Source organism: Heloderma suspectum, chromosome 4, assembly GCF_057233095.1.
Source record: "Heloderma suspectum isolate Gila_16-S chromosome 4, 16-S_ref, whole genome shotgun sequence".
NCBI lineage: Eukaryota > Metazoa > Chordata > Lepidosauria > Squamata > Helodermatidae > Heloderma > Heloderma suspectum.
Window position 1 is genome coordinate 81,816,218 of NC_139461.1, and position 18,460 is coordinate 81,834,677.

The 18,460-nt window shown below is 40.4% G+C and overlaps 1 protein-coding gene across 2 annotated transcripts in view; it reads right to left on the reverse strand.

Annotated features, from left to right (window-relative positions):
- The window catches only part of MYOM1 (myomesin 1), a 127,430-nt gene that overhangs the window by 26,604 nt on the left and 82,366 nt on the right, over positions 1 to 18,460 (reverse strand). Inside the window, exons 17-26 of one of the 2 annotated variants that reach the window (XM_084849795.1) lie at positions 18,299 to 18,420; positions 17,123 to 17,440; positions 13,968 to 14,164; positions 12,633 to 12,759; positions 11,851 to 12,035; positions 7,840 to 7,954; positions 5,340 to 5,496; positions 4,451 to 4,557; positions 4,232 to 4,276; positions 370 to 506 (exon numbers count right to left, since the gene is read on the reverse strand). In XM_084849795.1, the coding sequence (XP_084705921.1) occupies positions 370 to 506; positions 4,232 to 4,276; positions 4,451 to 4,557; positions 5,340 to 5,496; positions 7,840 to 7,954; positions 11,851 to 12,035; positions 12,633 to 12,759; positions 13,968 to 14,164; positions 17,123 to 17,440; positions 18,299 to 18,420 (1,510 nt within the window). The remainder of the gene's footprint in view (positions 1 to 369; positions 507 to 4,231; positions 4,277 to 4,450; positions 4,558 to 5,339; positions 5,497 to 7,839; positions 7,955 to 11,850; positions 12,036 to 12,632; positions 12,760 to 13,967; positions 14,165 to 17,122; positions 17,441 to 18,298; positions 18,421 to 18,460) is intronic. The other variant, XM_084849796.1, reaches the window with a different exon arrangement.

An 18,460-nucleotide genomic window follows, 5' to 3' on the forward strand; every position in this document is an offset into this window, starting at 1 on the left:
TCCCTGACGAAAGCTCCCTGAACTTGCTCCTCTTCACCACTGCAGCCTGCCTGTTCACCTGCCTCTCGCTGTGGCCCAGATAACGGTGGTGGTGAGAAGGAGGAGCAGAAGATGCCACTGCCTGCTTGTTCCCTGGCTCTCTGCCTGTCGCGCAAGCAAGTGGGAGCAATTATGAGAAAGAGAATGAGGTGCAATAACAGCCGATGGCAATGGTGGTGAGAAGGTAACTAACAACTTCTAAAAGCAGCAACAGAAACACAGAATATATTATAGCCCGGCAGGTAAGTGTACTTGAAAATGTAATTTTAAAAATCTCCATTTTATTGTAGCAACTAATCACTTTCAGATCACAAGCAAATATTAGCTTACCTCGCCATTAACAATTTCCTTGTCGTTAAATACAAAGTTGACTTTAGCACTGCCAGACAATTTTTCAGCCTGCAGCCAGAATCGCACCTGTCCCTTCTCTAGAATTTCAACTGCCAATTCAGTCTTAAGGGGGATAACTGCAACAAAGAAAAGCGTCTGAAAAAGAATGTTTTTGTTGTGTTCACAAGCAACGTCTTTTTCAATAAGTTCCGGGATATGTTTCCTTCTGACTTTGTTCATCTTATTTTAGCTCGTTCGCTTACTTTCTAAAAGATGTAGGATATATAAATACCTGGCTCACAGAATACATTAATGCTTTACATGAATCTTGTTTAGTAGTGAAGTAATTTCTATAGTTCAGTATATATGAGGGATAAAAGCTTGTTCATATGCTAGGGCTAAGTCTGCAGATGGCTCCTAAAGTAGTAAGCAAAAGACACAGGCCTAATATGCAATATGGTTAATTTCAGACGTGCTGTTAGGAAGCCTAACATTTGGAATCCACATTTTTAGATATTACAAAGTGTTATGGGTCTAAATGTGTGTTTTTCATGTAAAAGATGATATCCACATGTGTAAAACATCTTTGCTATTTTTTCCCTTTGGGAACTAACAACTATGCATTTTGTAATGTGTTTCTTTTTCGCAGTCTTTGTCCTGTTACCTGTCTTAGACATGTGAAAGTTACTTTCTGTGTTAAAATTAGAACTGTTCTCATGATCCTACATGTGTACAATGAATAGGATCATGTGAGCAGTAAACCCCACTGCCTGCTATATGGGTATTAAGGGCATATCTGCAATGTGCCTACATGTGTACTATAAACTGTACACATTTAGGTTCATGCATGTGGTTGGGGACTCTGCTTTTTGCAGGGTTCCCAACCATGTATACGAGCTTATGCACATAGTTTGTGCCCCAAAAGGCATGGTGCAGACACAGCAGGGGCAAAGCTTCCCATCGTAATCCTGCTTCCCCTCTATGCATATTTGTTGAATGCCTGAAGAATCACGTGAAAAGTTCTATTCACTATCTCTTCCCTCTTTCTCATAATAATAAGCTTGCCAAATTTTTCATCACAGTGCTTTCCTCTAAAGAATTTTCTCCTGATAAAATATTCAGAGGCCACCATCGTCTTATTGGTGTCATTATCAATTTGTGTCTGTCTGTCTGTCTGTCTAGGTGCTGGTTAGTTATTCAGGGCCAATACAAGACACTGTGCTGTCTGAGATGGTGGTAGTGGCGGCAGCTGCTGCCCCCCCTTCTCCTCCCCGCCACCCCACTGACCTGCCAGCCACTCTCCTCCAACTCCTCACCCTTTTAAACAGCCCTTTAAACTACCCTTCCCCAACCTGGTGACTTACAGATGTTTTGAAGTACAACTCCTAGCATTCCTGACCATTGTCCATGCTGGCTGGGGCTAATGAGGGTTGAAGACAAAAACATCTGGAGGCACCAGGTTGGGGAAAGTCTGGTTTAAACAGCATTTGCCTCCTTTGTGGCAAAGCATCAGCAGTACAGGCACTCTTCAAGGCGATCTCGCCCACAATGCCTTGCTCTGAGGAAGGACTGCTTCCTCAGGGCGAGATGGCCCTGGGGGTCCTGGGAATGCCACTGAGACAGTGTTTTATTTTTCTTAAATATATTCTTTCTTTCTATAGATTTACCTAGTTTTTTACTTATGCATAAGTAGCAACTCTAAACGCATTGTGTTGCATGATAGGGTCAGCCCTGTAGTTATTTGTACCCATTCACCCAAAGACATACGGCAATTTCTCTCTATTTGCTTCTTTCTAAGGTTACATAGTCTTGAAAACATTCCAGATATACTTAATTTCCTTCTGATACTTATCATTCTACACAATGAGATCTATTTAATTCATAGTTAAATATATTAAGGTATACATCAGTGTAACAAGGGCAAAGCTTAAAATGTAACATTATTTCAAATTTTTGGTGGGATACAAGAGTTTTCTTCTACAGAAATAGCACAAACTAAACAGATGAAGTCCCCAAATTTAGATTCTACTTGGCATCATATCTCCGTGGAAACAGTGCAGTGCAGGCTGGGGAATCTGCCACAGTACTGTTGCAAAAGACTCCAAGGTACTGAGGAAATAGGACATTGGCAGATCATAATTTCACTTGGTTGCTCTTCCTTGTGACCCTTTAGAGGAGGAACATGAACCAAAAAGGCAACTGCATCTTAATTTGTGGCCTAGCTTTGCATGAGACTAATCCTTTTAAGAAGAGCCAAGATTGGCTAGCGAAGTTTCCCTAGCAGAAATCAAGAAACTTCATGCTCCTTCTTTCACTCACTGTGAAATGCTCCTCTGAAAAACCTATATTATTATTATTGTTGTTGATCTTGTTGTTGTTCTTGTTGTTGTTAACATTTGAAGATGAACAAAAGGAGTCGACCTTAAGAAACTTCTAAACCTGAACAGACTTAATGCCACGTGTGTCAGCGCTTGCATCAGCCCGTGGGTATATATAAAAAAGAAAAGACATTGTGCTGTGCTGCTTTTGTCTTACTGTCAGGTCTCTGGCAATTTTAGTCTCTTGTATGTAATTAGCTGTGAATATTTTAGGCTAAAATAGAACAGAAAACAAGCATAAGGCCCAGAGGCTAGGATGGAATTAGTTAGAGTGACTAAAAACCATTCATTGTTGTGGGGAAAATCTTCACAGGAGCCTCTCCCCACTCAAACTGGAAGTATGGGAGAAGTATTTCTCCCCCCAAAAGATGAGACTGAGGTGGCTTTGTGAAACCTTGTTTCAATTCATGTGACCAGTAAGGATCACACTGGCTCCACTCTTGTCCCCATCCGGGAACAATGGGAAAAACATGGATTCAGATTAGACTTGCTGATCTATTGATTGAATATACTGAATATCTGAAAAAGAAGTCCTCAGTGGACCTGATTATTTATTTATATTTATTGATGGAATTTTACACCATTCCAAAAGTGGCAAATAATAAAAATGTTTAAGCAAAATGTAAAAAGAATCACTCAAGACACGAGTTAAAATAGTTTTAAAATACTATTAAAATAGTATGGAATGGAAGATTGCCTATTGGAACAGTACCATCTTATTCTGCTTGTGAAACAGTGACAGAGAAAGAGATAAGCAAACATCCTGAGGAAGGGGGTCACAGAGCTCAGGGGCAACTACAGAAAAGGCCCTACTCTGTGTAGCAGCTAATCAGTCATCTATAAAAGCTGGTACCTGCAACAGCACCTCAGTAAACTATCTCAGTCTCAGGGGTGGGCTTCATATGACTATCATAAGAGCATAAAAAGAGTCAAGCTGGATCAGACCAAGGGTCCATCTAGTCCAGCGTTCTGTTCACACAGCAGCCAGCCAGCTTTCTGTGGGAGACCAACAAGTAGGATATGAGTGCAACAGCATCCTCCTGCTCATGTTCCCCAGCAACTGGTGTACATAGGCATATTACCTGGAAGACTGGAGGTAGCATATAGCCATCAGGATTAGTAGGCACGATAGCCTTGTGCTCCATGTATTTGTCTAATCCCCTTTTAAAGCCATCCAAATGTCCATCACTACATCTTATGGTAGAGAATTTAACAGTTTAACTATGCATTGTGTGAAGAAGTACTTCCTTTTATCTGTCCTGAACCTCCCACTAATCAGCTTCACAGGATGACTTCAGGTTCTATTATGAGAGAGGAGAAAAAATGTCTCCCTATCCACTTTCCCCACAGCAATGTCATTAGCCTTTTCTCTAAGCTATCCTGGAGGATGCCACTTGCGAACTCCTATTCTAAGATCCTCCAGAAAACAAATAGTAATGCTACACACCACCCTCTTCCCACTCAATATTTTTGTTAATACTTACCAGGAAATTTGTGCTCATGGCTGAGCGCAAGCAGACGCTTCATTTCTGCAAAATAATGTTGGAAAGAAGTATAAGAAAATCCATACATTTATTTGCCCATGTTATTATATGATATGATCATTCATTGTCTTATGTTTGTATTGCGGTATAACTTGTTTGCACATGACATAACAGCCAAATGGCAAGACTGACTTGTACACAGAAGAGTTTGGTGCTCACCTTCCTCATCTATCGTATAGCTCGATGAGACACCATCTGTGTCTGTTACAACACAGGAATAAACACCCAAATCATCTTCACTGAGATCTTTAAAGATAGCTTTTGACCTTTGAGACAAAAGAGCTTTGTTTAAGCAACAGATATGCGACCAAATCAAATATCAAGGAATGCCCACATACAATTGCAATAGTTCAACTTTCCCCAACCTGGGGTTCTTCAGATTTTGGACTTCAGCTCCCAACAGCCCTAACCAACATGGCTAATGGTTAGGAATTCTGGGAATTATAGTCCAAAGCATTTGGAGGGTACCAGGTTGGGGAAGGCTGCCAAAGCTGATGAGTATGTACATGCGGGACTGTTAACTAACTTCAGGCATCAAACTTCTATTTGTTTTGCAAGAATGTTTCAGGTATTCAGAACCCAAACAGCTGAATGTTCATGGCTAAATAACACAAACTAATGCCCAACTAGAAATCAGAAAAACAATACATAAGGGCCAGACTAGACATGACATGGCAGATCTGTGGTTGGCTCTTCCTATGTAATTTCTTCTTCTAAAAGCAGCCATAGGGTATGGGAAATTTGGATCAGTGCTGTGGTGCAAGGGGAGAGGTTCTAACCCTTTCCTCTATTCTGCAGCCCAGATATAAGACACATATACATCCCAGAGCTACTATAAGCCCCAAAGAAAAATATACTGCCACAACATGGATGTGAGTCATTGGATTCCTTCCAACTTGGCACTATATACAGTTTTTGAATAGACAGACTGGCATCCCATGTAAATAATTGAATCTGCAGGTGAATGGGCATAAAGTATACATGGGCGTAAAGTACACAAGTATACAATATCCCATATAGCAATTCCTTGTGTTTCTAAATTTCTTACTTTCCACCTTTGGTGTCAATGGCTAATCGAGAATCATCATCAATTGGTTCATAATTCTTGGACCAGATGAATTTAGAGTCTGCAGTCATCTGATCACATTCAAAGTTCAGTGAAATAACACCATTGTCATCTACGTCAACTACAACTTCTTTTGTTCCTAGAAGATCAAAGGAAAGCATAACAAATATCTGGCATATGCATTGTCCAGATGCTGAGTTTAAATAAAACCTGCAGTGGAAAATTTCACCTCTTTTCTTATATTAGATAAATAGAACTAATCAGAAACTGATAGGTACTCTCAGGTCTCCTGTTGTCAAGCCATGAATAAAAGAAGCAATAGGCAACGGAGGCAATAGGACTTAGCAACAGGTCAAGTGGGATGAAAGATTCTTATCCTCACCTCATTGTCAAAGTGGCCTTTCAAGAAATCTATTTGTTCACTAGGGCTCAAAATAAAATAAACCAAAAACAGAGGCCTCAAGAATCCTAAGAGAGGTACAAATATTTCAACATAACTAAGGATAGTATATAAGTAATGATGAAAATCAAGGATAACCAATCTAAACCTCAGAATATGTCTTTTTTCTGAAAGATCATGTCTGTCACAGTTGACCAATTGGTGAATAGTATAGGCTGCATTTGGACATCACAATAAACTGTGATTTATCATGACTGGAATGAGCCTAGCCTCCTCCTGGACTCATGTCCTACACACTCCCCTCTTCTGCCACAGTTGCAAGGAGGAGAATGGAAACGTTCACTTCTGTTTTTTAATTAACCTCAACTTAACACATCATCCGAACCCTAAACTATTGTTAATGCTAACTATGGTTTGTTGAAACAAGCCAGCCCCATAAACCATAGTTTGATGTTCACTTGTTTCAAACAAACCACAGTTAACATCTGTTTCTTTTAAAATGTTTTAATTGTTTCAATATTGTGTTTTATTCTTTTATCTGTTGTTCACACTGCTCTGAAATCTTTGATGTGGAGTGGTATATAAATATTGTAAATAAATAAACATTAACCACAGCCTATCAGATCTGGACAGCATAACAAGCTGTAGTTAATAAAAAACCAAAGGAGGAGAGGAATGGAATAGGGAATTAGAATGCTCTATACAGCTGAATCAGTGGGAAGTTGCCTTAGGACACAATTCTATCTGGATAGTCGCCAGCCCTGAAATCGGAGGCTGCCGACTATCCTATGCAGGGTAGCTGGATCACAGAGCAGCTTCGGGGAGGGGGAGGGAAGGGGCCTGGAGACCCAATAGGAAGCTGCATAAAGCAACTTCGGTGGTTGCCTCCCCTCCCTGCCCCTGGGACCTCCCCCTTTTCCCCATCTCCACGCTCCATTTCCAAGTGCAGAGATGTAGCCAGTGCGGAGAGAACCGTGCCAGCTATGAGGGGGCAGAGAACGGGGTTCCCAGAAACTGAACAATCCTATGGCCTTGTAGACAGTGTCTAGTGGCCATAGGATTGCTCCCTTAGCTTCCATATGTAATATTTCTGTAAAATTGAGACTGATTCAACAAAAAATGATGTTTCATGTATATTGGACACCACAGATGTTAAGAAGACACTGGTTAGCTCTGCTAGATGCTGGCAATGTAATAGGGACAATGCATTGCTGATGTGGGCATGTCTTGTGGTGGCTTCTTTCTGGTTGGAAGTTATTGTCTGTATAAATGTTGTTCTTGAAAAATCTGATATAATTGTGGACCTCGTGGGGTTTTAAATTATATTCCTGTGATGTGGGGATTAATAGATGGACAGCAAAATTGAGAGCCCTAACAGTTACAAAGGAATTCCAGGCTTGAGGGATAAACACCAACCATTTATCATTCAATGGTCTGGACATCTTACTGCTCTTGCTGCATTTGAGCGTATCTCCTATAATTGTCAGTTTCATGTGGATGCTTATTTGGCTATATGGACGACTTATATCAATGTATGGATGGCTTATATATTTCAAACAGAAGTGTTGAATCTTTTTCTGTCTCTTTTTTGTAATTAATGGTGTCGTAAATAGTTATTCTGAATTAATTAGCCTTTCTGTCCTTGGATTTGTTCTTTTTGTTCATGGTGTTGTTTGTTGTCCCCACTCCTCACTTTCATTTGTTATAACTGCAAATTAAAAAAAGGAAGCTATTGGAGGAGGCTGAGTCAGCATCCAAAATCCACAGTGTCTTCTTTTTCTAGGTGCTGGTGAGTGCACAAAGGTCTGCCATTCACTTTCTCCCACCATTTGGTAGGATACATCAGATATACAAAAGGGTGCAACAGATTTTTAGGTGCCTTCAACTATTCCAGGAGAGAATAGTAGAAGGGCTTAAGAAGTAGAAAGTGAAAGTCTGCTTGTTTGAGTCGATGGTTCAGCTTCCCCTCAATAACTATAGCACAGGCTGATTTATTCCACTGTGTGTTCTGTTTCCAATCATTCTGAACCATATGGACATTTTTATTTTCCTCACAAGGGAAATAACGTAATAGTAACAAACCTGGTCGGGTTTCAGCTATTACAGGGTCAGTGGGATCTGAAGGCTTCCCAACTCCAGCTCTGTTTGCTGCTCGTACACGGAACACATAACTGGTGCCTTCTTTAAGGCCACTGATCTAGAGAAATCCAGTACAGGAGAAGACAAATGAAAACAACTCTTTAGGCTGAGTCCAGACACAAGTTGTGTCTCTGCTTTATGCAAACTGGTATAACATTGCTGGCAAACTAATGCAAACTGGTATAACACTGTTGTTTGGTGACACTGCTTATTTTGTCTACCTGAAGTTCAGCTGCCTGTTGTCATTCACTGGATTTGCTTGGCTGGACTACAGATGGAACAGGGAGCCATGAGCCACTGAGATGCTCCCATGCCATTTAGGGGAAGAATAATCAAGTCCTTATTCTGGGTGAAGTTCTCTGCATAGAGCAAGCAGCAGCCCGGAGTGAGTAGATGAAAAACTCTGGACAGTCAACTGCTGCCACTGGTCCATCAGCAGCCATAGCCATCTCTGTCTGGCATACAGGCCGCTCTGTGCTTTTAATCCACAGTCCAGAGGAAGAGTTGCATGCAGAGTTGAATACAGAGTAGTATACAGTGTTCCTGTATGTGCAGGCTTATACACAACAACCTACCCAAAAATATTTTAACAGCAGTACAAAAATCAGCACCACAGGTAATAAACCTCTATGGAACTGCCTTCTAACAACCATACTAGCTGTTCACAGCTTTGCTATTCAGTGTGGTGATAATGGGAAAAACCCAATAAGAACTACAACAAAGAGAATATCTGTATGGATTATATATTGTATTCAGAGAACCATGCTGTTTCCAAGACTAAAAAGCTACAAGAACGTCTGCATGAACCTTTAATCTTTGCCTCGTTCTTCTCCCAGTAGGGAAGCTGCAGGTCTCAGCTTGTTTTGATTATAACCCCCCCCCCCCCGCTTCTGCAACTATTTCCAACTCAGGATAGACTCTATTCAGTGACTTGCCTCACATTTGCTACTTCCTTATTTGTCTGTGTCAGCGTGCAATTCTCTTGTCCCTCTATAAATATCTCCTCTTTCACAGTGATTATAGCTTCAGACTATACCAGCTGGGTCGGATAGCATTGTTCCTAAGCTTCCCTGCAGTGCTGCAACGTAGCACTGTGCCAGCAGTAATTTTCTTTCTGCATATAAGAGACTTCCTGGGGCATGACTGGGTTGTAGTTGCCTGAATGAGGCCATCAGTCCCTATGCCTGGCCAGATCACTGCACTGTCTCAGGTGAATACGTACATCCCAGTCCTTTCCCCATAGGATCATGTATTGAACTTGGGACCCCCTGTGTCATAAGACTATGAAGTTTCAGTGGGCTACAACCCCATGTGGAACTGCTTTAATTCTATGTGGCTGTGTTCTTTGGGTGTGTGGAATCAGGATGTGCCAGGGACTAGAGCACTGGGAAACTATGAACGACCCATCATAAACCTGTCCTGTGATTGGATGTTGGGGCTGGAATATCATTCCTTCTGCCCTGGGCAGTTCTAGTGAAAGCTGGTTGCTTGCAGGGTAACTCATCTGGGTTTTGGTTACCAAGGAACTCAGTCTGCAGGAAGCCTTGGAGTGAATATCAGCAGTTGGGGAGGGCACTATGATCTCTGTCTGGCTGCCTTGTTGTGCACTGTATGTGTTTTGGGAGTGGGGGAGGTACTGTCTTGGGTGATGTCACGGGGTCATTAGACTTCTGCTGTGCATTGATTTCATTCCATACACAGAGCTAAAGTGTGTGTATGTAGGGGTCACCAACATATAATGCTGTGATGGGTGGGAGGCAGCAAAGTTACCAGGGATGATACGGGAGTTTTGGTGCTATGCTGTTGATTTTGCTGGTAATTGAACATAGGATCATGACTATGTTACATCCACATTAGCCCTAGCTGATCCATATAGTAGGATCAAGGAACCACTCTACTTATTTCTTTTTCTTGCTGTCCATGAGCTGCATAAACCCTGGCTGCATCTGGTCCATTTGGGGGAAACGAATGATTTGCACAAAACCACTGCAGCCTGCTACTCTTTTGCTTCCCGGTCCACAAGGACTCCTGTTATTTCTGGTCCCACTTTCTGTTCTTTAAAGATGTTCATCTGCTACTAACTCCACTGGTGGCCCAATATATGTTGGTGCCTGAGGAAGAAAATCTACATTGTGACTCCCAGCGTGGTAAAGATATAAAAACTAACTGAATACTTGATGGTACTCCAAGGTTTAATGGTACTCCAAAAGTTGCCATCTGAAGCAAGCCACCTCATCCTGCCTTGCAGGAAAGATTGTCCTGACCAACCTCATTGATTGCTTCTCACAATCCCATTTTCATGCCCCTTCTATGCTCCTCCACATGCCCCAAACAGCTTCCCTTCTCACTGCTAGGGCCAATGAATAATCAGAACTCATCCTTTTCATAAAACCACTCCTGAGCCAATACAGCTTCACCATTATTTGCCCAGGCTGTTCAAACAACATGCTAACCCGCACTCAGTGTGGGCTGTCTTGAACTGCGGGTCGTTTGTCAAACCGGGGATTATCGTGTTATCTGAACACAGCCAGGATGGGTTGTTAATCATGCAGTGTGGCTTATTTTTCTCGAATAAGCCACCTTGAGAAGCCATGGTTTGTTGTTGGGCTGTTCAGGGTGGTTAACAAGCCATACTGCATGGTTAACAAGCCACCCTGCATTCATACAACATGATAACCCACCCTGTGGAAAACATGCTGCGATCAGATGACATGCTAACCCATGGTTCAACAAACAACCCACGGTTCAAAACAACCCACACTCAACCACTGACTGTGGGTTAGCATGTTGTGTGAACAGCCCCAGTATTTTTCTTCATAATTCTTGTTTCTCTTTATAAAGCCATCTCTCTTGATGGCTTTTTAGCCATAAAACTGTCTTGATCACTTTTTTAGCAGATAAGGTGGTATATAAATGTTAATAATAAATATTAATAATTTATCTGTGCCTTCATTTTTGTCCTTAATTAATAGGGCATTAATTAAATAGCAAATCTGCTGGGAAGAAACGGTTCATTCTGTACAGAGCCACAAACAGACTCTAAATATGTTTATTTTAATTGCAGCATTAATATAACTAATATTTAAAATATAGCGCATGACTCAATCAAAGCATATTTTGGTCCATTTTATTTCAATGGGAGATATTTAAATATGTGTTTAACTCTCCCATTGAAACCACTAAGATGTAAAAGTGCTTAACTTCAGTTGATGCTAATCCTGGAAGAGCATCCTGGATCCAAATGCAGACAATTCTATGTTTAGGACCAGTTCTATAAAATTGTATGTTCTAGTGGTAAAGATATCTAAATTATAAATGTGTGGTAAAAAAAGATGATAGGGAATGGTATATAAAAGAAGAAGAAGACTGCTATATTTTCACAATATATGTCTGAGCAGAAAACACATTAGCAAGAGTGCACATTTCTTCAGCAACCACCGGGCATGTCATCCTGTCTGCATAACACTTACTTCTATTTCTGACGTAGTGAATCAGATTTCCTTCCAGTGAAACTGTAGTCATTTTATATGGGTGTAACTCAGAGTACAATATTATTACTATTTATTACATTTGTATACTGCCTCATAGCTGAAGCTCTCTGAGTGGTTTACAAAAGTTAAAACATTAAAATACAATATACAAAGTTTAAAAGCCATTTGCATAGAAGCACACAGACAATATACACAAACAACATATAACTAAGAACAACTTTGAACAGTAGAGCTGCCCTCCAGATATTTTGGACTGTAACTCCCATCAACCCCAGCCAGCAAGGCAAATGGTCAGCAATTATGGGAGTTGTAGTCCAAAATATCTGGAGGCAACCACATTGCCTACTACTGGCCTAAGCAATCTAAAACTACAAGGAGGTGCCACCAAAAGAAAATGTATAACTAATAGTAGTCAGTACCAGCACTTATACAGGAGCAGAAAATGTTCCTTAAACTAGCTTACCTTTAAGAATTTGTTTGCAATAGCTTTCTCATTCACACTCTTCCAATGTTCGTCTGATGCATGTGTTTGTTTCATATCAACATAAAAACCAGTTACAGGACTTCGGCCAACATAAATTGGTGGTTCCCATAATACAACCAAAGAATCTTTCCTAACTTCACTGCATGACAAATCATGGGGTGGTCCTGAAAGATAAACAGAAAACAGAAAATATAATTGGAGGCCACAGCAATAATTAGTGCATAGCACAGAGGAAATAGTTATCAAGTAGAAAAAAGACTGTAGCCTAAACTTGGCCAATATTACAGAGAAAGAAAAGTGCTGAGTCCCCATGGTATTCACTCCTCTTTGTCTACACTTTTACCATGTAACATGGGTTTCCCCTTTCTGGAGTAAGCATACTTGAATTTACTTGGCAAATTTTGAAGAGCAAAATGGGGGTTCAATTTAGGATAGCCCTGAAACAAATTGTCAGTGTCCTAAATCTAGTTATTGAGGTCAGATTAAATATCCCTAAACATCCACAGACAAAGGATGTTCTGGATGTCAGGAGCTGACTTTCACAGGCATTAACTTCAAAACTCAAAATTCTAAGCAAGTGCTCAGCATCCGCAGGATCAAATTTCTTGAATAATTTCAGCAAGTGACTTGTTGGGAGCAGAGGCAAGTTGCTATCCCAGCTAGCAGCTGTTTTCTTCTTATCTTGTGTGTAGTTAAGTTTAATATGCCACACTGAAGTAGGCTCCTCCTGTCAATTCTAAAGACCCCCTTCCATTTCTAACCTGGAACAGCAATGGTCCATTCTTCACATTTGAAGGCTTTGCTAGCTGGAGAAGGTGTTCCAAGCCCAGCTAGGTTAGCGGCAGCTACTTGAAACTGGTATGTCATGTTTTCCTTCAAGTCATGTACCTGCACCATGGATGGAATAAAGTTAATATGCTGTGATACATTTTAATGAACTGATAATTCAGTTTTAATGTTCCAATTCATCCTCTTTATCACCTTTTAAAATAAATATTGAAAAGGTACTAGATATTTTGTATGACTGATTTAGAAATAGTCATAACTTGTTTCTTGGCATCAGGCTTAAGACTATACAACATAATGACACAGTGTAGGAAGCCAAGTAGCTTTTTCATGTTACAATCCTATGTATGCTTTTAAATTAATTTATACATACATACATAAAAATCATATATTCCACAGATATAGGGAGCATATCCAACATTTTAATACAGTGGTTCTCTGCTCTCCCTCTCACCTTCCACAAACTACTGGAAAATTGCTGGAGGTCTTGGTGGGCCACTTAGTAATTTTTTTTCATTCTACAAATCCAAGTACATACATAACATATATTTTAATAAAAAATTTCTTCAGTGCCCACGCCATCATTAAAACAAGCCCTGTATTATAAAAATCACAGGTCCAAGGCCAGGTTACTGAAGAGCACCTCTTTAATTGGTACACGACTTTTAGGGAAAAATTAGTAGACCGCATCAGGCCCATATTACAAAAATCATGGGTCCTAGGCCAAGGCCTTGTTAACCTGTTCAAAACCTGGTGCTGGTGAAAATGGCCTCAATCTCCACTCTAAGAAAAAATAAACCAAGTGTCAGGCCAAGTACAGATATTCTTGACTTTTCAGCAAGCTTTCCATGGACAACGTGTCCACAGACCACCAGTGGTCCACAGGCAACAGTTTACAAACCTCTGTTCTCTTAGATATGATAATTACAAACAAAAATACATAAGAGAAGGGCATATAAAATTAGTACAATTAAAATCACATTCATGAGTTCAAAAATCAGTCAGATCATAGGCCTAGAGATAAGTTAATTGAGCGTGCAATCTTCTTCATGTTTAGACAGAAAACAATCCTACAACTTCCAGGATTTGTAGGACTTTTTTCTCTCTAAACATGCATAGGGTTGTGCCTTTAAGAAAGTTCGTGGGAGGAGAGTTTCCTCTTCCTACCTTCAGCCCCCAAAGATCTCTATAGGTCAATGGGCCCTCCTGAACAATGTGGGATGGGGTGCAGGAGGCTTCTGGCAGAAGGAGGAATCACCCAAAGTCAGACAGAGGACACATGTCCAAGAACATGAAAATTAATCTCTTACCCTGTATGCTCTTTCACTAACAGGTTTAATGTTAGCCTCTTTCCACTTCCCAGGTGTTCCACCAATCACTTCCCGGTAATTCACATAATAGCCAGTTATTTCAGCGCCACCAATAACTTTTGGCTGTTTCCATCCAAGTACCATTGAGTCATGAACACTTTCAAGCACCGTTATGTCATATGGTGGAGAAGGAGGAGCTGTTTTAGGGTAAACAGTTTAACATAAGGACGGAAAGACTCAGTTAGTCAATCAAACATTTATTTGGATTTATTTGGATTCATCCTTCCAAGCAAAATCCCAGCAGTCCACAGAAATATTTCTTGGGTAAGGAATGTAGGCTTCCCTAAAATCCATGTTACCTGAGGGAAGATACCTTTTAAAACATGTTATTAGAAAATAATGATATAAGGTGAGAGTGTGTCATCACTACACTGATGAGTCCTTACTTCAAAACAATGAAAATCACGGTAGAATTTTTTGGAGGGGGAGGGGGGAAGCATTGGATATGTCAATTATTCATACTGTTTTGCTGAATCTAAATATTTTGTTTCACCATTTAAAAAAAACATTTTATCCCCTCATCTTTTTCCTAATCCTCATGTTTGGTATCCATCAATACCTTACTATTATGATCACACACCTTAGTACACCTACCTTACAGAAAGTATATGCACATCATACACCAAGCAGTCTACCTGGAGGATAACTGAAAATACTTGGAGCAATGCTTTTGAATATAACAAGGAGGGGGAAAAGTGAAATCTCTATCCAGCAGCAGCTGAATATTACATATTCACGTGTAATAGTTCCTCTCTTTATTGCAATGCCATCTTGATCCAGAGCCTGTATGACACAGGTCAGTTTTAACCATGACATCATGGACATCACCTCTCGGATAAAGTTTAGTTAGAATTCCATTTTTCAGTTGCTGAATCTTTTTGCAGAACTGCATCCTGCCCAAACTTAATTTAACTAGGAAAAAATAACCTACTAAAAGTCCAAAATTGGTTTTGTGGTCAAATACACGTATCTTTGCAAAATGATATATGGGAGAGGCCCTGCCTAAAGCCCCATTGGTAAAAGAGAAATAAAAACCAGCACCAAATGGAGCAAGGATTTCTCAGCAGATGCCTTGAGGCTGTCTGAATAACCCCCTGCTGAGCACAACCCCTGCTTCCTTCTGTGGCCTTCATGAAACAAAGTGAGGTCCATTTGTTTCAATGACCTATTTAAATGCTTTTAATAGTGTGTGTATATTTTGGCTTTCATGAGTGTGTGTGTGTGTGTGTGTTTGTGTGTGTGTGTGTGTGTGTGTGTGTGTGTGAGAGAGAGAGAGAGAGAGAGAGAGAGAGAGAGAGAGAATGTTGAGTGATGTATTGAACCTAATAGGGTAAGATGGGGAAGGTTTTTCAATAAATAAAATGTAAATCATAGGACGCAGAGCTTGACTAACAAACATGACTAATAGGATGTAGGAATGCTTATTGCCCTGCCATGACTTCCCCAAACATATTATTGAGAATTTTCTTTTCCTACTTCTTCTGGGATACCAAAGACAGAAACAGCCAGGGAAAGGATGCTAGATGGCGTAAAGGTGTACCCAAAGTACTAGGGATCTAGGGATGGGATTTGCTGCCACTCAGTCATAGAATCACAGAATCATAGAATAGCAGGGCTGGAAGGGGCCTACGAGGCCATCGAGTCCAACCCCCTGCTCAGTGCAGGAATCCAGGTCAGAGCATCCCCGACAGGTGGCTGTCCAGCCTCGTCTTGAAGGCCTCCAGTGTGGGAGAGCCCACCACCTCCCCGGGTCATTGGTTCCATTGTCGTATTGCTCTCACAGTCAGGAGGTTTTTCCACTGCTACCACTGATGGTTTTATCTGGGAGTTGTGAAGGAATTTTGTTCCATGACAAATTGCCAAGAGACTCTGGGTTGTTTTTGTCTTTGTCATGCAGAGCATAGTTTGGTTCACTTGCATGAGGCATTTTAACAATTCATCTTGTAAGCTTCTGCCTGTAGCACACTTGCTCTCTGTTTGTAGGACCTGTGTAGGGCCTGTGTTGCGCAGGTCAGTATTCTCAGGGAGGTGTGAGGAGGGGATGAAAGTGGATTAGCAACCCTGCCTCAAAGCAAAAGCTAAGATTCCATGGTTGTTTTTTTTACCTTTCTCAAATCTATGACTCTATAATGTACAGAGCGCTATGTATAGAACAATTATTTTCTGCCCTATTTAACAGTCTGGAATAGTGGACAGTGGCCGGAGCTCTTAACTATTGAAGATTGTAGATTAAAATCTCTGACTGGATGGTGAACAGCTTCCTGCCCACACAGATTTATATGTAATTTGCATGTACTGCTTTAAGGACAATGAAAGACAACTATAATTGGAGCTGCCTATTCGACTCCCTTGAGTCCTGCATATACGCTTAAGTGCCTTTCGGATACTGGCCTGATGATCACAAATAGGCACTGTCTCTCCTTGATCGATTTGATTGATTGATACAATTTTACCCTCTCCTTCAGCTGAAAGGGCTAGAGCAGCTTCCAGATCAATATGGGCCAGATCCTCAACTGGAGGCAAGAATCGGTTCCTAACTCCTATAATATAACAAAATTGTTGATGATATACAAAATAAGGACCAAGTGAACAACTTGGTCTTCCCTTCTGCACTAAACAGTAACATAAAGTCCTGGATATATTGTACCATAACAAAGCAAAAACAAAACAGCAAAAAATAAAATGTTCCCTAGAATAATGTAAGCTGCCTTGGGTTCCTTGCAAGAGGAAAAAAGGCGGGATATAAATGCAATAAATAAATAAATATGTTACCAAGTTGATTTAGAAGCCACGTAAGTTTCATCCACAAATAATAGTAATAGTAATAATAAGCCTAAACAACACTAATCCGATCAAATTAGCAAATGAATGCAACATGCAAGCTTCTTGTTAGATGCAACATATATATGCGCCACAACCCTAATTACCACTATAGATAATGCTCTTCGATGGAAGCTGAGCATTTGTTAGATGAAGATGATGAAAAATGTAGCATTGGCAAAGATGTCCATTGGCAGCTTGGATAATCACAGATGATAACCGTCTGAAATGAAGGTGCTAGCACGGTGAAATCATGGCATATGACCAAAGCTCACCTATGTCACTTTCCATTTTCATTCTCTCCAATGCTGAGCGATCCCCAGGACGAGACTTACTTGCCTGCTTGGTAGTTGTTTTTTGTGATGAAGGAGTAGGAACCGTTTCACTCACTTTATCATCTGTCGGACTCCTCTGCTTACCAGAGCTACTGGGCCCTGTTTGCCTGTTAGGTTTAGCATTGCATTTTAACAAAGCGTCTGTGTCAAAGATAGGCTGGGAGGACTCATGCATGCCTTCCCAGCTGGTAGTGTAGTCTGTTAGTCCATCAGCTTTACCACTTAGTCCAGGACATACACCATGAAGCAATCCTCCCCCTATAATTGCCAGAAGATAACAAAGACATTTGAAATTAGAGTTCATTCATTCCCAGTTCTCCATTATTCAGCCGAATGAAGAAATGGACACATAGCAGGACAGAGACAGGACACTAAAAAGTTACAGTTACAGACAGTATGTAATATGGTTGGATATATATAAAATATTCATTGGGTATGCAATATCATACGCCTTAGCAGTTATTTGCATTCAGTTAATATTTTTATCTGTGTTAACACTAAATACTGTTGGTTATCTTTAAAGACAATACTAGTAGTACTACATTAATGCTAAATTCTTTGGAGGGATACATGATCTGTTTAAAGTAACCTCAGAACTATGTCATAGAGTTGTTCTCTGAAGTTGTAAAGTACCTCAGTTTAGGGTTATTGATGATCATGCCAAATTTCTTATCAACAACATGCAACATGAAAACGACTTTGGAACATGAATATGTGAGAATAACTGTATTAGTGGAGTCAAGCAATGAAGCAAATTAGGCATGAAAATTAATTATCTTACTTTTGCAAGCTAGGGCATGTCTGAAATGAAATATATACCACATTATGGAATCAGATTGCCAGGTCATTTCACAGAATGATGTGAGGTGGACATACTGTCTATACACAGTTACAGGGAACACACCCAAGGAAGTCTGGGATGGTGAAGGTGAGAAGTCTACAAGTGCATAGTGACTGGATGACTGTGAAACGATGGAAGTGAAATATCAAATATTACTAATGCATAGTCAATATGTACAAACAATACTGTGAATAAATGTTATTAGTTAATTGCACTATCTATAAGAATTATAACATTGGTTCCCACTTCTGCTATAGGGACAGGCGCTCACTTACCAATAGCTGCCTTGACTTCAATTGCTTCTGACTCTGATGAAAATCCACTGAGTCCAGCTGCATTAACAGCTCTGACACGGAAAATGTAGTGATCCCCAGTAGTAAGTCCGTGGCAAGTGAATCTTAAGTAAAACAGCAATGAGAACACTACTCAATTATGTT